At 46.2% G+C, this 23,664-nt stretch overlaps 1 protein-coding gene across 1 annotated transcript in view; it reads left to right on the forward strand.

The window, feature by feature from the left end:
- The first annotated feature begins 5,548 nt into the window (after positions 1-5,548).
- Positions 5,549-23,664, forward strand: part of LOC147728901 (uncharacterized) — a 52,415-nt gene continuing 34,299 nt past the window's right edge. The window contains exons 1-2 of the mRNA XM_086963880.1: positions 5,549-5,729; positions 11,198-11,854. Coding sequence (XP_086820006.1) covers positions 5,549-5,729; positions 11,198-11,854 — 838 coding nt within the window. The remainder of the gene's footprint in view (positions 5,730-11,197; positions 11,855-23,664) is intronic.

The raw sequence follows: 23,664 nt of genomic DNA on the forward strand, positions 1-23,664 counted from the left end.
TAGATTCATAACCAGTGCTTAATTTGTGCCGGTGCTATCCGGTGCTCAGCACCGGCACTTAAATATCAGGGCCGGGTCTATGAATCCTCATCTTGACTGCTGACTGTAAAAATAAATAAAACTTTATTTATTGTACTGCATTCTTCGTACGTGCAGCCACTCACTGTCTGGCTGGCTCATGGCTCCCGAGTCCCGTCCCGCTGCAGCGTGTTTCATATCCCGCCGGCCAACGACTCCGAGAGTCACAGTCTCATCAATCATGTTACTCACTGACTGTCAGTGTTACCGTGACGTCACGTCAAGGCGTTTGGGACCGGGCCGGGGTAACCGTAGTGGTTGCACTTGCAACTTGCAAGTTGGTGGTCAGCCGCAGCTGCAACTCGGACACAGACTCTCTCTCTCTGGCGTGAAATGCACCCAGGCGCAGGCACCCTCAGCTGCCCCTGCCCAGCCCCGGCCCCCAGGCCAACTCCAAAGCAACTCAAGGGCAGCGAATATTTAATAAATAATATTTGCAGTCAGTGACTGTATGTGTGTCTGAGAAAAAAACTGAAGTAGTTAACTTTCGTTTCATCATTTTTTCATCATTATGGCATTGGCGCCTGGCTGGCGGCCGGCCGGCTGCAGAGTTGTTGATAGTTTCTATTTGACACAAGGCGGGCCAGGGGGCCTCGGAAAGGAAGTTGCCAGGTGGGGCCGGGCTGGAGAGGTTCTGATGGGGGTAGGGGCTGTGTGTGAGCGCGGTAGCGCGCGCAGATTTTTTTCATTTTGGCTTAGGCAGGCTCCCACAGGCAAGCCACGCCCCAGCATAACCACCGCGCTGCGCAGTTAGTTACAGGCGGCAGGCGGCAGCTCCAGTCCCCACCCACGCCAAGAGAGCACAAATTAGGCGCGATGGCCCCAGCGCGACCAACGACGACGACACCGAAGGGCAGAGGCAGAGCCAGCTGAGCTGACCCTGGGCTTGCTTGCTGCCCTGTGCTGTGCTGTGCAGTGCCGGTCCGTGACGGTCTGGTGGCCGGGCCTGCTGCAGCTGGTCGGCCCAGGTGTCTCCAGTTACTGCTGGGCTGGGCCTGGGCCCTGGTGGCACTGCAGACTGCGGCCTGCTGCTAGTAGCAAGCAGGCAGCACGCAGCAAAGTACAGCTAAGCTAGCCTCTAGCAATGTGTGCCACTGCCTGCCTGCCGATCGGCCTCACCACGATTAACGGTAAGAACCAGTTGAAGATAATAATACAACAATAAATTAAGTTAGTTAAGCAGAGCAGCACCACTAATGACTTACATTTTTAAGTTAAGCTTAGGTGATGACCCGATCAGCTCCCACACTTTGTTCCTTCCGTTTTTCTTTCATTCCGGGGGACGGGGGGGAGGAGGGGAGGTGGGAGGAGGTGCGAGTCTGCGACGGTGCCAGAATGGAACCAATGGATTTCTAGGTATTTTTACAGGCAGAAATGAATCTATCGTCGGCCTGCCTAGTATTTGAATTGTGCGTGCCAAAGTACTGTAAATTGCTAAAGGTCAGTTGTTGTAATTGGGCCTGAATCCATCGAGCCAGCCAGCTTATTGTTACTCCATTCGGTTTTCAGGATGGCCAGGCTAACATACTGAGTGACTATCTCAATGATAATCATTAAATTGAAATTGTTCCGATAAAGTATTTTGGCATTCAGTGTCACTGCTCGACTTGGCGTGCTGTGATTGCATTGCAATAACGCAGTACGTGTTTTCAAAACGGTAGTTTTTACTTAGCATTGTTTATTAGGCCGTGTTAACAATTTAACCACCATCCAGATAAAAACACCTAAAGTTGCGTAGGAAATTATAGAAAAGACTGTACAAACAAATGCTTCTGATGTAACCTGCAGATGACATTGCCTTTTTCCCTGAAATGACAGTTCTTCTAAAAGTGTACTGCCCACTGCACAGAGAGTTCCTTTTAGTGTAATTATTATGTGAATGTATGGAATGTGAGCCCCCTGACCCCAGTGACTGTCCGCGCGCCGCTTTCAATTGGCCCACCCCATTCTGATATCATATCGTGATGATGATGACATTGCGTCTTGCTTGGCTCGATTCTGACCCCTGATTTGCACGCCAACCTACCTGGAGAGTTCCTGGTAATATGTGTGACTCCTGTCCTGACTGTAAGACGTCATTGTTGTTCCAGGGGCTGAGGTAGTACAGGTACTGCAGCAGTGCCAATCTAAGCTGCTTGAGGTGTGCGTTCCGTCCCCGTAACACTCTACCTCCCGCCAGTTCTGTTCCATATTTAAGCCCTCCACAGTCCACTGTTGCACGCCAGGTCAGCAGCCAGCCGCCGCACAAGCCTGGCTCAGCCTCAGGCGCCCGCAATCGGGTGCTACTGCCTACCGACACGGCTCGCCTAGCTGACTCCCGCGGTGCCAGCTAGCCAGCCACGGAGCCACCGGGTGCTTAAATGCGCATTTTATTTTGACCGTATATTTGCTGCGCCTATGGGCTCTCATTTAGATTAGACCAGGATTGCGGCACCATGTCAGTGCAACTGTGCATGCTTAAAAAACCCTGCACTATCCTATCTGGCTGGCTGCCACACTTGTAGGAGACACACGCAGTACTGCACACACGGACACCCTCTGGCTAATTACCATACATGTGAAGTTTTGGGGCGCGAGACGAGAGTTCAGTGAGTGCTATAAATTATATGCAGAGAAAAACTCCACTGGAGTGCAGTCCAGCACGGGGGTTTTGCACTTTTGCTGCACACACCATCTGGTCATATGTCATCCTATGACTTCTTGCCATTCCAATACCGCCAGTACTGAATACCGTGCAAAAACCAACGCGGTATTTTTATTTTTGGCAGTCAGACTTGTGAGGGTCCGGTTCGGTTGGTTGTTGTGAGAGACGTGGGGGAGGCAGCTCCATAAGGCTGATTATTAGGAATGAAAAAAGGATGCCGATGCAATCATGCAAATGCTGAAATTCAGATTCACTAAAGGCCCACCAGCCGGGCCGTAGAGGTATATTCGCTGGCGCCGCAGTACTGTACTTTTTTTCTCGGGTGTGGTGTGGCGTTGCCCAACGGATAGTGAAGCAATATATATTACTTTTCAAATTGATTCCCGAGGGTTCAGGGCTCATTGTTCTTGTTATATATTATTGTTGTTGTGTTTATTTGTTGTCAACATCTGAGTGCAGAGTGCACACACACAGCCTGTTGAGGGTATGAATAGTACTTAAAGCGCTAAGGCCTTGAGTAGCAAACTTGTATAATCACAGATGCTAAAAATAACTAGTAAATACTTACAAAAACAATGCATTGTTTCCTTGAATCATCATGTTTAAATGTAGGTCTGCATGAAAGCGACAACTTCTTATGCACTGTAATGGAAAGTTAGTGTAAAGAGAAGTAGAAGTTCCATGTTTGTACATCTTATATTATTTGCCTGTTCTACGATAGCTCTTCATCCACCCAAACGCCAGGGCGTATCACTTCTGAGGAAGTCAGCTGTGCAGAATTGCAGGGCATAGTATGATGGCTTTTGGAAAGGGAGCCTACAAGCATAGGTTTCACCGGCTAGCACCACATGTTTAGGGCCAGCCTGCTTTGCACATCACACCCTAGATATCCATCATGCAGTGAACAGTGAAAGTAGTGCCATCCCCTTTCCCGTCTGCATTGGAGCTCTCTACTTTTTAATGTGCATTCTATACCAGTTTTCCTAAAATGCAGAAAGAATCTGGAAGGATGGCAGCTTACTTTGCAGAGTTGGCGCGATACTTGCACAGTTGCAATAGTAACATTTCCATATGTGATCAGGCAACAACTTGCATATACGAAGAAAGGGTGCCAGTATGGAGATAGCAATGTGTATTGGTGGACAAGGTGTCGTAGGGATGAGTATGCAGGTGTAAAGACGGACAGAAGTTAAGGAGAGCCTAAGAAAGGCAAAGGGGGGATAAAGCAAGGAAGATTGCATGCGATTTCCAAATGAGAACAGCCATAGCTCTGGAAAAGCAGGGGTGAAAACATAGGCATCCACAACACTATTGCCCATCATCAAAGAGCCATTTATATAACAGCATGGATTCAGGATGTAGCAACTTTTTCCAGGCGTAGATGTTTCTTCCACTGGGTTTTGAAGGATGTGAGGGATAAGCTTTGACAGATATCACTACGAATCTTGTTTCAAAACTTCAGTGTGCAACCAGAAAAGGAGTAAGAGAGCGTTGGGGTTCTGTTACAGTGCCAGGTTTCAGATTGGAGCTTATTAGGTCTGCAACCCCAGTTTGCACTTCCTCAAAACTCCAACTAGTATCTGTACGAAAATATTTTTTAAAAAATGGTAGAGGTTGGCCTGCAACCTTTGGGATGCCAAAGGCTGTCCCGACTGGAGTGGAAAAAGTAGTCAGTCACTAGACTGGTCATCTGCCTCTCCCACCCGGTGGAGCTAATAGAGAAAGTGGGTGAAGCCAATGGACGAAGTGGGTGGAGCCAGAGAAAAGTAGTTGTGGCCTCCAACAAAGATTTGAGCACCTGCACTTCATTTTTTACAAATTAAGCACTGTTCATAACTAATGCTAGATTTATGTGCCCTTTTCGAAGTGACAGCTTGTTGCCACCCCTGTCCCTGAGCAAAGGAACATCTTTTCCTGGTTGTAGTGACAGTGGGTAATCCTCTACTTGTCACCCTAGGCGGCTGGCTTGTCTTGCCTTGTCCTACCACCCACTCTTCATAAAGTCTCGACCTGCTGATTGCTTTTTTCCAGCACTTGTCACTTTTTCCCTACATCCCGTGTTTGCACGGGAGGTGGGATTGGAAAAAATTGAAGGCCAGACATTTAAGTTGCTCCATGGACAAGATCGATTTGTATTCGTTTCCTTGTGCTGACGCACATGGGGCCTCATTTATGAAAAGTGACGCATCCTTGCGGAAACGCAGGGGTGCGTCACTTTTCCGTACGACACGCTGCGCCAGAAACTTGCGGCGCGGATGCGTCATATCTACGGAATGACGCACCGTGCCGCAAGCGGAGGCGCAAGGCGGGGAAAAGTCACGCAGACGCGGCCGTCCTGACGTAGCGAAAAGACACGCAAGTGCGGTAAAAATGCCGTAAGTCGCATTTGCGGAACGGCGCACGTGTACGCATCGCTGCGTCACTATCACGTTGCGTCAGAATCCGGAAAACGCCAAAAACACGCGCATCTATCACCTAATTCTCCCGCAAATGGAAAAAATTGCCACCATGGAGCCTGAAGGACAGAGCAGCAGCCAAGGAAACCTGCCACATGGCAGCCAGGATGCCCAGCCTGCAACACAGGGAGAAACTCTTGGAAAGAGGAAGCGCAAAACAAATTTCAGTGCTGAGGAGAATGATACACTGATAAGTGAGGTAACAGACCACCAGCACCAGCTGTTTGCCAGTTCCAAATTGCCACTAGCCAAAAAAGAGGCCATTTGGCTGGACATATTGACCAAGGTGAACAGTGTGGGACAATCTAGGCGGACAGTCATTGACCTAAAAAAACGGTGGAATGATATCAAGCGCCGCACTAAAGAAAAAATGGCCAAAAACCGGAAAGACTCTGGGCTTACAGGAGGAGGCAGCCCATCACAACAAGAAGAGCTGGATGACCTTGAGGAGCGGGTTGCAGCGGTCATCCCAGAGGAGTTGGTCGTTGGAATCTCAGGGCAGGACAGTGCACTGCATGAGGAACTGGAAGAGACACAGGAAGACACACAGGGTAAGTCCCTACAAGGGGAAATGTGCAAATAAGGTAATGTTGTGCTGTGCAGAAAGTAAGGTGGGTGGTTCAATTACTGACATGTTGTGGAAAGCAGGGTCTACAAAATGTATTGTACCACGGACATGCACATGTTACATTTGGGAAACAGCTACCCCTGTGCAAGTAAACCTATATGTCCAAAGTGAAGTCCCAGCCCACTGCTGCACCTGACAAGTGCCACACGCAGGTGCAAAGATATAACTACCCTCCTGAAAAGAAAATCACACAACATCCTGCAACAGACCGAGTGTCACACTTTTATGACTTGGACTGCTACCACTGTGCTGGCAGGATGTAATTTTGTTCATGTAGTGGTGCCACAATGTGCCACACCCACAATAATAGGCCACAGACAGCCATCTAACATAGTACAACATATCATGTCATTGCATCATTACCACATTAAAGTGTCAGAAAGCGCACTTCCAGGGCTGTTGCTAAGGGTAGACCCAGAAACATCTATGTCCAATTGACAATGTACAATAGGAACATCAAAATGTAACTATCATGCTGCGCAACAAAGATATGCATACACAGAGTCTGTGTAAGGCATGCAAACCTGAATTAAAACGTAATCTCCCCTCCATGATAAAAACAACATATCTCTTTTGCATTCAAGTGGACACATAGAAAGGTTAAAAATCTGTTCATGACTGCATCATGCACGAATGTGTCCTTTCCATGCACACAAACACTGATCCCCTGCACAGCTGGACCCCCTGCAACATGGTGCAAGTCTGCCTGGGTTGGCGCATGGCAAGCATTGTGTACCTGTGTTGTTGCGAAGGACAGGTGTGCTGCTGAGTATGGCCATGGGCCTGGTCACGATAATGTAGTTGTCGTAGTACATGGTCAACCTTGGCACATTAGAGTGCCTGCTCATTCTGAGTGTACCAGTGTATGGGTTAACAATGCCTCTTTGATGATTGTCGTGCTGCCACATGCAGGTGACACAGAAGTTGTCAGTGACAGTGATGGTGATGTCTGTAGCAGAGTTATGTCCTGGCAGGTGAGGTGGCATACAGGGTTGAAGGTGAGGAGGTACCTGACATTGTATACTTGCAGTGTTCAAGAGGAATAAACCTTTGTTCACAGTGTGTACCTGAGGCAGTCAAATGCAAACAGCGTACAGTATGGTAGCCGTTGTGTCATGCGATGACCATTTCAATGTATGCTGCACAATGTCAAATATGCAATGCATGTGTTCCAAAATAATATATACAAATTCTACTTCTTTGTGACACAATTATGTTGTGATTGAAGTCATACATGTGGTAATGTGTGTCACTATGTGAAAAAAATAAATATTTACAAATGTGAAAGAGTAATAAAAATGTTGTGCATTTATGTGTCAAATACTAACAATTGGTAGTGTCATGGGGGATAAATGTCTGAACTATTATTTGGATAGGTGTACATCATGAGAAATATGGGGTAACATCACAGATTATGAACCAATGCTGTGTACTTAATTTTTGGCTATGATAAATGGTGTGTGCAGCACTCACAAATCTGACTCCATTGTGTGTGTTGTGGTTGTTCATAAAGGTATTGAATGCTTCAGGTCTGGGTGTGTGGTGACAAGGAAACTCAATCCATGTCCTCACTGAACTTTGAACAGTGTATTTAAAGTCTCCGCTGTGAAACACCTACTCTACAGTTGCAACATGCCAAGTATGAACAATGAATTAAATGGAATGTCATGACACGGCATGTTTTGGTATAATGTATGTGCCTTTTTGTACAAGAGTGTCACACCTGTTGTCCATGGGGGCACAATGTCAAACATTGGCAATTGTGGAGGGAGAGCTGTGAGTTAACAAATGCAGGACAGAACAATCAATGTCTCATGGTTGCAGGGATGTGTGTGTGAGTGTGTGCAGCAAAACATATAGAGGCCCATTCACAGAATGAACTCAAGACTCAATTCTAATCTTACTACTATATAGTAATTCACAGCATGCACTTACTACTTTTTCACATTCACACAATGAACTTAATACTATTGGCATTCACAGAAGTAACGATTTTGCCTAAAGTGTCTCTGAAGACAGACTTAAGATAGAGTAAAGGCAAAATCCTAACTCCTGTGAATACCAAAAGTACTAAGTTCATTATGTGAATGCCCAAAGTACTAAGGGCCTTATTTATGAAGGCCTTGCGCCGCCGGTGCGTCACTTTTTCCCATGTAAAATGTGACGCACCGGCGGCGCAAGGCCTTCATAAATAAGGCCCTAAGTGTATGCTATCAACACCAAAAAAGTATCAAGTTTACTATTGAGTTTCAAGTTTGTTTAGCAAATCCGGAACACATTGAGGGAAGTCACACCTCAAAGATGTGTCCCAGTTCTCTGCAGCCTATGCAACCCTGCCTTTGTGTCACGTGAAAGGAATCCGCCAGCCAGGCTCACTACTCTGAGTCAATCACAATGCTGTGAAGTGTTGGTGTCACTTGTAATAGTAAGTGGGACAATACATGCTGGAATGTTGGCCATGTTTGCCATGGATCCAGAAATCCAGCCTGTATACCTAACATGGAAGTGGGTATTACTGCTCTGGTCATCATAAGTGGTACCTGAGTCACCTTGGCAATATGCACATGAGCCACATTATGTAATATGGCCCCTACCCACCCTCCCATGCCATGATGACACATAGCATTATCACATCAGTCACTCATCCCTTCGGTCTCCATAATAAGTCATTTCAGTTCTCTCATCTGAGCCCACAATCCACATATGGTCTATGAACTACCACTAAGGCCACCACCCCTGTGTTCATGTGTTCCCTCATCACTGAATATTGTAAGTCGCAATTAGCCTACTCCATGTCAGCCGCTGTGCAAGCCCACAGCAGACGGATGTACATGGTGTGCTGAAGCCACGCCTATGGGAAGTCCAAATGTGCCCATCTGGGTCTCAAATCCAATCATTTCCAGCAGCAACTGATATACAGTCATTCACTGATGCAGCTCAGCCAGCCTCCATGCACTTATACATGGAAAACATTTGAGAATGACAACAGGCCTTTCCAAACATGACCCACAGACATTGCACATGCCTACACTGCTGACAAACCTCTAACACCACCCTGGTGTCAAACACAGCCTACACCAACGTTACTGCAAGTGAAAGTCACACCTGGATACACAACTGTGCATACCACACCTCCACACTGTGCAAGCCTAACAAACAGCACTACAGGGACACGGCATGATAGAGCACTGATCTCTAAGAAGCAAGAGGCACCAGCAGATGCCTTTAGAAGAAATGTATAAACACCAAGACACCTGGGGCCTTATTTATGAAGGACTTGCGCCGCCGGTGCGTCACTTTTTACATGGGAAAAAGTGACGCATCGGCGCCGCAAGTCCTTCATGAATAAGGCCCCTGAAATGTAAAACACATACATGGCCCCAATGAGGGAGAACCACAAAAAAAAAATCCTACATAATGGAAATTCCTGCCAACTAGGCAAGGTCCTGCATTTATACAAGAACCTATGCTGCAAAGCCACAGACATCACCCTGGCACTACAGACCTGTGATAAGTGTCCAACAAAGTTCACCATAAACAACAACAATTTCACTACAATAACTTTCCCGTACACATGAGATGCCACAGGCAGCACCACCCACACCTCTCACAACACAACAGCCATACTACCATACCCACCGGGACACCAGTCACAGCTCAATGCACACCCTCAAACATGAGATACAGCCACCTGTGGGATCAGTACAGCCCTGTCCTCATTATATCAACAACAGCACCAAGATCACCATATTCACAGCCACAGGTGACATCTCCACCCTCCGGGACCAGGAGCTGTGAGTGTGCTCCAACACAGACTAACAGCACACAGATTTGCCACACTACATGATGCAGGATTCTAAGGAACATTGCTCAACTGGGTCACTCACCCCACCAAGAGGTTCAAGGATCAGACTGACAACCTTCGCCTTCAAATGCACTTAATTCCAATGCTGAATGCAAGAGGGACCATCTATGTGTCTGACCCCTGTCAACATCAACAGGGCTGCCTCAGCACCATATGAAACCAAACACAGCCTCAACATTGTATCCATTGCTGATGACAGACTACTCATACTCTCTCACACCTAAGACTACACCAACTAAACACATGAAAAACAGTGAGGAATGCAGTACGTCCCAGTCTGCATCAACCACAGCTGCATGTAATCAAAATCAGAGAATACCGAATTCTGTGTCCTTGGAACAACTTCTTCAGCATGTGAAAACACATGTTGCATCTACCACTCTGATGGGAAGGGGCTGCCACTAACGCTCAAAGAGATACGTCTTGATGAGTCCTCTGAATGGGAGTAGGTCCTGGGTGTGCCGTAGATGGCCTGGGAGTGCAAGGTCTTGGCGGTGAGGTAGGACAGGGAACTGCTGCTGGAGGTTGGTCATCAGATGCGGTGGACAGCGGTGAGGGGTAGGCTGGTGGAGTGGACGTGGCGTGTGGGGGTGTAGAAGGTGAGTCTGCTGCACATGTAGGGTTGCCCGGCCTAATGGAGTGCATTGTGTGTCTGGTTGTGGAGCTTCAAGCTGATCCACTTGCTGATGGGGAACCAGTGTAGGTCTCACATTTGGGGGATGATGTTGCTGCGGTGGGGGACGTTGACAATCAATGAGCCGTAAGTGCATTGGATGTGTTGCAGTAGTAGTAGGTCTATTTCAGGGAATCCTGCCTACAGTGCATTGCAGTAGTCCAGTCTGCTGGTGCTCAGGGCCTGTGTCACAGTTATTTTTGTCTGGGGTGGGGATCCACTTGTGGATCCTGCATAGCATGTGGAGGCAGTTGTAGCATGAGGGGAAGATGGCGTTGACCTGCTCAGACATGGAGAGGGAGGAGTACTGGAAGTATTGTAAGTTGCGTGTATGGTCAGTGAGTGTTGTTGCTGTTCCCAGTGTGGTTGCGCGACAGGAGTAGTCCCAGGCTCAGGGTGTGGGTCCGAGGATGATGACCTGTGTCATCTCCAAGTACAGTTTCACACTGCTGCTCCTCATCCAGTTGGTGAGGGACTTCATTTCCACGTGGAGGTTTGTTCATGGTGTGTGTGGGTCCCTGGTGATGGAGTGCAAAATGCCACATGCACTTCCTACTGTGCTGGAATGTGTCCCCAATACACACCAACTAAACAGACATCAGGACATGCACTCAAGTAGAATGTTGCAAGTGTGCAAGCACTGTCTGCCCATGTGCCATGTTTTTTTGTAAAGTTCGTATCCATCAAATGATTAATGCCATGTCACTTTTTGTACACATGAGTGATGATGTGTCGCTTGAGCTTTGACATGTTGAAACACAGCAAAGTCAAAAATGGTAGATGACTCTAAATTGTGCATTTGTACACCACATGTCAGACATGATCATAAACCTACATCTATTTTTGATTTCAGGCCATGGTACACCTAATCTGGAGCTGGAAGCCATGTTTGAAACGGACAATGAGGGTGGTGAAAGTGTAACCAGTATGGGCCCAGAAATCATCCAGGACATAATCCAATCACTACAAACTCCCCCTCCACCCACAAGAAGGCAAAGCAGCCCAGTGGGATCTCCGGTTGGCCAACAGGGAAGCACTCCTATGCCACCTCCCACAACATCTGTGCCTCACCAGTCGCCAAACACACTAAATACATTTGAACAGCGTGTAGTGGATGTGCAGAGTCAGTTGGCACAGGAGGTGCGTAAGGGCATTGAGAGCATGGCAGGGACCCTAGAGGGAGTGCTCCGGTGCCTAACCTCAAATCCTGCCAGTGCGGAAACTGGTAGCACCACTGAAGCACCACCACGCACTTTGTTTGACGCCATGACAGAAATTTCAGAAGTCATGCAGCAGAGACACAGACTAATGCCCACCACAAGTGCCAGCTCTGAGGTGGCCAACACTCTGAAAGAAATACAGGACACCCTCAAGCAAATGACAGCCAAACAGGATGAATACCTCACTAAATTGGCTGACTATCAACAAGATGTGACAGCTGTGCTTGAGAGCCAGCAAATAATGCTGAATGCATTTATGTGGTACCTGATGGGCATTGAACATGTTCCAGGTCCAACACCATCGACATCTGCAGTCCATGAAGTGGCTATGCCTACTGTGTCGACTGCCCCACTGGTCACACCATCAGCTGTGACAAACCCATCTGATGAAGATGAATCAGAAGATTTCCCAGTCCTCCGCAGAACAATGCGTTAGAAGCACATATTGTCAGTGTTATATCTTTGTAATGTTCTATGGTCTCTGTGCTCACAGGATTCCAGAGTGTGGAATCCAGGGGGCAGTACACAGATAAACAGTTACTGTGAGAGTTGGTACTTGGATCTCCCTGTGGTTGTTACTTTGAATAAACTACATTTTCTTCTACAATCCACTGTACTTCAAGTCATTACAGTCAGGAGTCGGATTTTCCTTCATGAGCAATTGTTGTCATCACAAACTACATGTTCCACAAACCCTGTGATCTGGGTGGAGTACATAAGGGTGGAACCTACGGAGAAAGACGTAGGATTAATTTTGTACCTGACCCGTAGGTGGAGTAGGAGGTTCATCCTTGGGAGTGCGTGTTCCTTGTGTTTCCTTGTCTTGGTCCTCTCTCCTGCTCCATGACAAACAGCATCAAGAGGTCCCTCCTAGACGCCACAGCAAAATCCACACAATCCTCAAAGTCGGTCACACTGCCAATCCATAGACAATATACATTGCTTCATTTCCAGAAACAATGTTCCACAACACACTAGCTGCCACACTCCACTATGGCATGCGGCAAGGTAATACACCACACTGGATTGTCTCCTCCCTTGCAGAGCAGATGATTCTGCATAACACATTTCACTGTACAACACACAGAGTACTGATGCTGAGTCCCTCAGTGACTGTCCATCAGTACCTTTGTCTACTATGTGTACATGGCCCCACTTGCTGATAACATCAGTGGACATGGACTCTGCATATTACCCTACGCCTAATACACCCAGCTCTGCCTCTCCCTCACCAAGGTACACAACATCACAGGACACAACCACAATGGATGCAAGATGTGCCAACAAATATGTGCCTCAGCTGGACAAATCTCCATTTGTTGTCAAAAGAGGACATCACCCTCACAACAACCACTACCACATGGGACTATACCTGGGGGTACCCTGGGCTGGATAAACAGTTCACCACTCATATGTCTAACACAAACTATACATTGTACAGAACACAGTATCCTCACCATAGTACTTCACCCTCTGCAAACTGTGCAAGAGCATCAAAATTATTGTCAACTGATGCATTGATTAGACCTGCCACACATCCATCTTCATCATCCGGTTCTATGTTAATGGCCTCAATATCAGTATCAAAAATACCCTCCGGACAAAATTGATTAACGTCCAGACAACCGTAGGTAGACGTTCCCAGTGGCTCACATGATAATACCACTACCGCCAGCACATACAGGAGCACTACTGCATCCACACCCATACAGATATACTGACACTAAAGGAGTTCACACACGCCTACACAGTCAGCCACAACCCTGGGCAAGCAAACCTCTACCAATGAATCTGCTTCTAGGCCCACAAGACATACGTCTGCAATACAGACCTAGCCATGGTCACATTTCCCTGCATTTACATAGCCAGCTTGTTAACCAGCTTTCTTTTCCACTTGCAGGAAAGACGTGGGTCATACTGGCCCTCAGCATTGTGAAACACTGCAAACATTGAGCTACAGTCTCAATACCAGGTGGCCCAATTAATGACGGCCATTGTGCCATCTGACCCTCACTTGTTGTGACGTTGTGTGACGCCTAAACCTGCCTAATAGTCATCATCCATCACCAAGGCACATGGTCATGCGATAATGCAGCATGCATCAAATCTGACCCTTACACGCCTTGATCTGTGTTACAGGCACGTGCAATGGGTGTTGCTGGGTGCCTTCCCAACAACATCCATTTGCTGTTCACACTGGCCCAGATGTAATAGGAACATGAAATGGTAAGCTTTGTCCAGAAATACACTGACCCAAGGCAGGCTTGACGAAGGCTCAATGTTGAGAATTATGATGAAGGCTACTTGTCTCACCTTTATCACACAATGCAGTACATATTGTAAGAGGAGGAGCCCGTTGTGATGATTGATTAACTGAGAGGTGTCCGTTCATGTACAAGTCTGATGGTCCCCGCAAGGCAGACACACTTGCCCCATTGTGCAAAGGTGACTGCGTTAGCGAAGAACAGTACATTGTACAACAGTGATGGTGAGAACAACAGGACTGCGCTGTATCTTGCAGACATGGCACGGTCCTGCCCTCCCTCCTGCAAAAGGGTAGCGCAACTGGAAGGGCTGCTGTGCTCCACTATGGAGAAACGTAATGAAAGACGTCCCACAATCTTTACACATGATTGTTGTTCACATGGGCTCACCTGAGACGCATTAGCTAAAGTCCCTCAAGGGTGAGTATTGGCCTGTATGAATTAGTGATAGTGTAAGAACAACTGGCTTAGAATAGCCAACACGTAATGGTAATCTCAGATATGAGATCATTGTTGACATGCCTTGTCCAGCAAGGATAACGCTCACCCAGAACTTATTTCACAACTTCATATGCCTACAAGTCAGAGTCATTGTGAAAGATAAATATGATTTATTTGCAAAAATAGTTCACACTAAATAAAATCTATGCTAAACTACACTACACTTATCAAAACTATAAATCACATCCTAAACTAAGCTAATCTAAGGCGCTAACATCTACACTTATCTTGTCTAACTTATCCTATACCTACCTCACACATACTACACAGCACACAGATGACCCCCCACCCCCTATTCAACAATCACACATCAGGCACACATACACTTAATCTAAACACATACTAATTAACCTAACTAAACAAGTATATATTTTTTTTGATTTTTTAAATTTTTTTAAACATTTAACATACACTATACATCAACCCCCACCCACTCCTAATAACTTAACACTTATCCTAACACTATTCCTAAGTACTAAAACTATCCTAATAAATATCTGACTACTTTAACATTTAAACAAGAACAAGGTCCGTAACTTGACAGGTGGTATACCATGTCATCAACAACCACAGTTCTGCAATGTCGTTATTCCTGTTCGTCCATTGCAGCAATGGTGGCCTTCAGGTCAGCAACCATGGACAACAGGGTGGCCAGCTGCAGCTGCATGCCCGCAACCTGCAAAGTCAACTCCTTTTGACCCTTTTCAAAAGTGTCCATCTTGGCCTCTATTTTGTCTATCTTGGCCATCAGGAGCACACCGTCAATATCAGCCTGCGCACAAGCCTGTTTAGGTGGGGCTACTGCAGCTCCACCTGTCATTGTCCCAAGGGCCTGTGCAATGTTGGTTCCTGATTTAGGATGAGTGCTTGTCACTGGGCCCAGATCAGAGGCATGTCCAGATGTGGAACAACCTGCAGATTGACTATCCATTTGGTGGTCTACATCTGCATGTGAGCCAGTTGCTGGTCCAGACTCAATGTGTGACCTTTTCCCCTTTAGATTCCTGCTCCGCGTTTTGCATGGGGAAGTGGGAGTTGGTGATCTCCAGGCCCCTTCAGCACGTGAAGCATCATGTCGGCGTCCCATCTGTCGGAATGCACGACCAACATTGCGAATGTGTCTGTATCTTTCCAGACGGATGCGATACTGCCTCTCCTCATCTTGTGACATGTTGTCTGTAATGGAGCAATGACATCCACATCAGTCTGCACTTACACATTGACACCTGTACACATGCACATTATGCGATCTTCAGAACATTTTGGCAAGGGCCTATCGTTAACAGGGCATCTATTTCAAAGCATGGGGTCATCATCATCGATTGTCATACACAGGGATGCTAAGTGATGTTGCGTAATACCTAAGATGATAATCACTGTAGATGACATGTAAGGCATCAATACATATGAGATGGTACATTCAAATACATTTGTCCTGGGCATGAACCCAATGCCCCCCATTCACATATGCAAGCTCCTTCTCAACATGATGCAAGAGCATCTGTGTGCAGGCAAGTTATCTCTCGGCATTGTAATTTGACACTTCATACGCAGATACAAAGCAAGGTATAGGGACCATCAGCACTGTATGCTGCACAAGGCAACACACATGTGAAAAGCACCATGTAAACAAAACATGGGCACATTAGCATTGTATTGGAAGGAGAAACACAGGTGTGCACTGCAATAGATTTGGGGACTGACTCCTATCATGTGACTCTTGTACATGGGGTGCTGCTTGGTAGTAAATATGTGGTGTGTTTTCACACAAGGCAACACACACTGCACAACACTTCCATGGTAGACGCTTCTTGACAGGGGACAACATATAGACAGCATCAAGGGCTGGTATGTGGATTGACTATGCATGATCATTGATGCAATGCACATTTAAGCACATGTACATCATACCATATCAACTACTGATGTCAATAGGGAATTGTGCCGGTGACCCTTTCAGTAGCATAGGTAAGTGCATGACTGTTGTGCTAATTAATGATGGACTTGCAGCACTGTTCCATCCCTATTACAATGGCAAGTACTGACACACGTGGGGCACAAGCAAGTTGAACTTGTAGGAGGAATATCTATGTACTACTACAATGAGCATGTCTCATGTAGCCATGGTATGAATACACTGACTGTCACGTACCCCAAGGGTCCTTGCTCAGCACAACAGTCTTCGACATCTCCATGAGCACACTTGCCACCATTGCATACACACACCACCACAACATAATATCCAATGCCAATAACACCCATCTGGTACTGTGCCTCACCCAAGACCCAGCCACAACCAAACACAACCAACATGAAGGAAAGATAGCCACTGCAGAATGGAAGAAGGTCAGTCAGCAGATACTGTAGACACACAATACAGAGGTTCTCAGCCTTGGCTAATCAACTAGCGCCAGGGACGCCGCCTATTGGTCAACAACAATGGTGACTGCAACAACACCCACGGACCATACACCCCACTTGGGATTTTTCCAGGTCTACTCACTCACAACTAACAAACAAGTGGACATCATGTCATCCTTCTGAATTTTCACCCTGCGCATGGTCCAATAGATATTCAGGTGGATCACCATGGGAACGTGTGAGACGGTCAGCCAGGCCATCATCGACACCCAACTGTACAAGGGGAATGCCCCATACACAGGAATCAATGCCAGACTTCACTTAGAACTACTACCCATAGTGAAAGCATCGGCACAACTCTTCTACGACATCCTTCATCACTGCAGCATTTCTACAGGCCAAAATGACCAACACTGGATCACCGTCAACACAAGGATCACGTTGAGGCTCCTCACACACACACACACGCACACACACATGACATGGGCCCAGAATGACTCCTCAAGGGGCTCTTGTTCTCTGATCCTACCGGCCACCTCTGCTCCACCAGCCTCCCACTAGCCACCATACCAAGGATTGACTGCTCCACCACTGGAGGTAGATCACCCTCCTACCTGGCCACAAAGACATGAAACACCCTTGGGGCACAACTACGACAGACCAGGACCATCTTACCTTCATTTAATAACTGAAGACCTAACTATTTCATGAGTAGCAGCACACCCCCTCCCTTCAGTGACTTGAGACCCTCACACCTGAGTATGGTGCTCTATGGAGGGCTAGATGTATTTTTTGAATGTGGTCTATTTTTGTGTGATGTATACTTACAGCAGCACAATTAGTGTTACTGTGTACCATGCACACTGTAACACCTCATACATGTGACCCTAATATTTGTGTTCATGCATTTCCACATGGTGCCATTGAGTCATTGACACTTCCATGCACATGTGATGTGTAAACAGGATGCATGCAAGAATGATGCATTTCGACTGTCTGCATACATGTCATGCATGAGGAGACATTGTAAGCATACAGACAAAGATAGTAATGATTTCACACTCACCAGTGGCCTTAGGATCCTTGAAGGACTCCACCTCTTCCCTTGTGTATGGTGGTGGCCCACCTACAAGTGAAAGACAATATACCAGAATGTCAGCATATGCAGCATATTTCCACACAGTACAGACATTACATGAGAGTCAGTTGTATCCTCAAGATTGGTTTACGTGCGTCCCATGAGTCAACGTACATCAGACAACAGTCTATGGCTAACTGCTTCACATGTGAAGCACACTCTTGCACTGCATGTATTACACACATGTGATCCCTTGTTTGTGTTGTCACATTGAGATGGCATTTGCTAAAAATCTGCACACTAGGTCCATTGAGAAAATATGTCATTGTCATGTCGATGTATGTGATTGTGCTTTGAAGAATGTATTTAAACCGTATGGGATACCTTCCTGTACATCAATGGTCAAACTGCATACACATGTGTTGTTGTGTGCTGCACAATGCAGCTGCACACAGGTAAATATGACATACATGGATACATTTATACTTCACTCCCTGTGGCGCCTCACTTACACCTCCCCAGGGCAGGCATGTGCTTTTTGCGCTGCCTCACACTCGTACATCTCTGGCCTTATCTTCATAGGTCTTGCGCCGCCAGAGCGTTACTTTGACACATGTTAATGAGTGTTGCTGCGGCGCCAGAAGGCCTTCATTACAGAGGGCCCTGGTGCATTGACTAAGGTCCATGGATGTTGGTGTGAAGATGGCAAAGAACACACATTGCACGCCCTTTTGACACATAACAATGCATTGAAAGTGCTGACCTTTATCATGCATCATTATGCCTCAATGAGCGGCATAGTCCAGCATGGTGAAGATCAATTTTGCTTGTGCGTTACCACTACGTCAGTAGAGGCCATGTGTATCATGCCTTTTGTGAATTGCTAAGTCTGACAATTGCAGGATTTTGCCGTTGGAGCATTTCAAACTGACTACGTCCATGGCTTAGGATGTATGACACATTTTGCATTTACGGAATTTGAACATTTTTGTGAACAACAATTTGCCATAGCATGTTGGTACTTGCAAATTTGCTATTAGTTAAGTGCTATGGGCCTCATTTATGACTTTTTGCCGTAGGGAAGCGTAGCAGGCCTTCCAGCTGCGCTTCCCTATGGCAAAAGAAAAGGGCAGAAATGCGCCATATCTATTAGATACGGCGCATTCCTGTCCTTTTCCCCTGTGCTGGTGCACAATGTGCTGCCTGCGCCAGCACAGGCACCCTTGCACAATGGTGCAAGGGTGGCTGCGTTGCAGGGAAGATCATTTTTGTACAGGAAGGTAAACCTTTCAGTACAAAAATAAGCACAAGAGCCTTTTCCTCTTTCTATGTGTGCTGCAGAATGCAGAATGCAGCACACATGGAAAAAGGAAATACGAGGAGAAATAATGACATTTCTCCCAGTTGCGCATCCCTTACGCCTCCCCTGGGGAGGCGAAAGCTTTTGGCACTGCTTCAGAGGTACGATTTCTGGTACATGTGGGGCAGTGTCAAAAGGGCATGGTTGTTGCTGGGAACGCCCCCAGCAACACCCATTGCACGCCCCTTTAACGCAGAACACTGCGTTACAGGGACTGATATTTATCAGGCAGCAGTACGCCACCAAGACTGGCGTACTGCTGCCTGATATATACCACGCAGGCTTCTGCGCCACAGAACATCATGAAAAGTGATTTTTCGATGGCGCAAGGGGCCGCGTTAATGATGGCCTATGTATGTGTTATTTTTGTGTATCAAATCATGTTTCAGATGTCGCTAATTGACAACAACCTGTATTTGATGGTAAGTAGCTATTTTAGGTAAATATGCTACATTGCACTTTTTTGAAGGTGCCAGGTGATGCACACACATGGCCATAGTGCATGTATGTGCACCATATGCACACATATCATTATGATGGGTCCAGCAGGGTTTTTTTGAGAAACACCTGCACCCTTTGGAGAAATCACAATGGCTGATTTGCTATTACAGTATTTATTGAAAAGTGATTCCTATGTCCCTCCTGGGCCATGGGAATGAATTTTGATTGATCCCTTACTTACATATTAGAAAATGCAAAGTAGCAACTATGGGAGATTATCGTATTCCTACAAAGTAGTGATTTTTCTTTATACATACCATTTTGCTAAGAAAAAAAAGCAATTACATTAGAACCTACATTTATTTGTTTAGAAAGGGTTTGTTGATAGATATGGCCCTATGTCTGACTTTACAGGGGCACAAGGGGATCATCAGTGAGGCCCCTGTGGTTTGACATTTGGTTTGCTTTACCTTAGGATACCGTTGTGAATACATAAAATAAATATATATTGACTTACCAATTGTTCCATCAACCTCAATGCCAAGGTGGTCCAGGAGATCCTGCTCACGGTTAATGAGGTCTGCCCACCGGTGTTTGTACTGTCTGAGAGTCCGGTCCACTCCAAACATTCGCAACATCTGGTACCGGACCCTCTCCCACCTGAGCTTCCTTTCTTGGGTTGGGTAACCCTGCACTACCCTGCCTCCACTCCCAATCATATTTGGGAGGTAGTGGAGTATCAGCCACAGTAGCCCCCCATACTCCTTCTCACTGAGGTTCCGAGACCTGGGTGGCATTGTGACAAAGCACAAGCCACGCTGTGTAAATGCCACAAATAAAATTTTGCTGGCACAGAAATACAAAAAGTACACAATTTCTCCACTTAACAGTACACTACTCCCACTATTCCTAACTATGTAACAACCCCTAAACAGAACAGTAATCCCCCTATGAAAAAAGTTTTAAAAACCCCTAAACAAACAGACACCCCTTGACACACAAGACACAGTTGGACAATACACAACACTACAGCCACTATTTGGACACACTTACCAAGACACACACTGTAAAACAACTGCAGGACAGGACAAAACTCTCAAGCACTTTCCAAACACACTCCTACACCTCTCAGAGACTACAAAGGAGTGAAATAGAAAGTGAAAGTATCATATAACTTCCTGTTTGTGAGCAGGGCAGGCTGGGAGGCTAGGTACATCATTTCCTGTTGCGATGCGACTCGTTTCCGCAAATGCGACATTTTTTGACATGCGAACATTACCGATTTCTGTCGCATCGTTATTTTAAGCATGGTACACTGATAATACATTTTCCATTACGGTGCGACCTGTTATCGTGGGAGCGTCATTATTGTGATGCGACCAAATCATTATTGTGTCGCATCGGTATTTGAAGCATGGGTGACTGATGCCATATATTTCCATGAAGGTGCGACCAGTTGCAGTAGAAGCGTCACTATTGGCATGCGACTGAAACCTATTTATGTCGCATCGCTGATTAGACGCCGGGTACACTGATGACATATTTTCCATTACGGTGCGACCTGTTATCGTGGGAGCGTCATTATTGTGATGCGACCAAATCATTATTGTGTCGCATCGTTATTTGAAGCATGGGTGACTGATGCCATATATTTCCCTTACGGTGCGACCTGTTATCGTGGGAGCGTCATTATTGGCATGCGACCAAATCATTATTGTGTCGCATCGGTATTTGAAGCATGGGTGACTGATGCCATATTTTTCCATGAAGGTGCGACCAGTTGCAGTAGAAGCGTCACTATTGGCATGCGACTGAAACCTATTTATGTCGCATCGCTGATTAGACGCCGGGTACACTGATGACATATTTTCCATTACGGTGCGACCTGTTATCGTGGGAGCGTCATTATTGTGATGCGACCAAATCATTATTGTGTCGCATCGTTATTTGAAGCATGGGTGACTGATGCCATATATTTCCCTTACGGTGCGACCTGTTATCGTGGGAGCGTCATTATTGTGATGCGACCAAATCATTATTGTGTCGCATCGGTATTTGAAGCATGGGTGACTGATGCCATATTTTTCCATGAAGGTGCGACCAGTTGCAGTAGAAGCGTCACTATTGGCATGCGACTGAAACCTATTTATGTCGCATCGCTGATTAGACGCCGGGTACACTGATGACATATTTTCCATTACGGTGCGACCTGTTATCGTGGGAGCGTCATTATTGTGATGCGACCAAATCATTATTGTGTCGCATCGTTATTTGAAGCATGGGTGACTGATGCCATATATTTCCATGAAGGTGCGACCAGTTGCAGTAGAAGCGTCACTATTGGCATGCGACTGAAACCTATTTATGTCGCATCGCTGATTAGACGCCGGGTACACTGATGACATATTTTCCATTACGGTGCGACCTGTTATCGTGGGAGCGTCATTATTGTGATGCGACCAAATCATTATTGTGTTGCATCGTTATTTGAAGCATGGGTGACTGATGCCATATATTTCCATGAAGGTGCGACCAGTTGCAGTAGAAGCGTCACTATTGGCATGCGACTGAAACCTATTTATGTCGCATCGCTGATTAGACGCCGGGTACACTGATGACATATTTTCCATTACGGTGCGACCTGTTATCGTGGGAGCGTCATTATTGTGATGCGACCAAATCATTATTGTGTCGCATCGTTATTTGAAGCATGGGTGACTGATGCCATATATTTCCCTTACGGTGCGACCTGTTATCGTGGGAGCGTCATTATTGGCATGCGACTGAAACCTATTTATGTCGCATCGCTGATTAGACGCCGGGTACACTGATGACATATTTTCCATTACGGTGCGACCTGTTATCGTGGGAGCGTCATTATTGTGATGCGACCAAATTATCATTGTGTCGCATCGTTATTTGAAGCATGGGTGACTGATGCCATATATTTCCATGAAGGTGTGACCTGTTATCGTGGGAGCGTCATTATTGTGATGCGACCAAATCATTATTGTGTCGCATCGGTATTTGAAGCATGGGTGACTGATGCCATATATTTCCATGAAGGTGCGACCAGTTGCAGTAGAAGCGTCACTATTGGCATGCGACTGAAACCTATTTATGTCGCATCGCTGATTAGACGCCGGGTACACTGATGACATATTTTCCATTACGGTGCGACCTGTTATCGTGGGAGCGTCATTATTGTGATGCGACCAAATCATTATTGTGTCGCATCGTTATTTGAAGCATGGGTGACTGATGCCATATATTTCCCTTACGGTGCGACCTGTTATCGTGGGAGCGTCATTATTGTGATGCGACCAAATCATTATTGTGTCGCATCGGTATTTGAAGCATGGGTGACTGATGCCATATTTTTCCATGAAGGTGCGACCAGTTGCAGTAGAAGCGTCACTATTGGCATGCGACTGAAACCTATTTATGTCGCATCGCTGATTAGACGCCGGGTACACTGATGACATATTTTCCATTACGGTGCGACCTGTTATCGTCAAAGCCGCATTATTGTCATGAGACCAAATCATTATTACGTGGCATTGTAAATTTGAAGCATGGCTGAGTGATGATATATTTTCTCCTCAAGGTGTGACCACTTTGACTAGATGCAACATTATTGTAATGTGTCACAATCTTCAGTAATGGGGCATTGAATTTTTTAATCTGTCAATGTTGTTGCATATATTAGCTGCTGTTTTTTTGATGTTGTGCAAAAGATGCATGTTTACGCTTAGCATGGAAGTGTCTCAACAGGGACAAACCATGTTAGCCTGCAGAAAATGTGTGTTTCAATATTCAGCTGAGTCAGACTAAGACATATGTTGACCATAGTCACTTTTGGGCCTTGTGTTATGTCACTTTTGTGCCTAGAGTCAGCAAAGCATGGGTCAGTTTCAGACTTATGCAGACCTAACGTCTCCCATCTCCCTCCTTTCTCAACATTAATGTAGGATCATGTTACCGGATGTCTATCACACTACATCGAATCCTCCTGTCACATGGAGCCCAATCAATGCGGCTTCAGACCTGCCCACTCAACAGAAGCAGTTATCTTGCCACTCTTGTACACACTCA

The sequence above is a fragment of the Lissotriton vulgaris genome, chromosome 3_1 (genome assembly GCF_964263255.1).
Source record: "Lissotriton vulgaris chromosome 3_1, aLisVul1.2, whole genome shotgun sequence".
Taxonomy (NCBI): Eukaryota; Metazoa; Chordata; class Amphibia; order Caudata; family Salamandridae; genus Lissotriton; species Lissotriton vulgaris.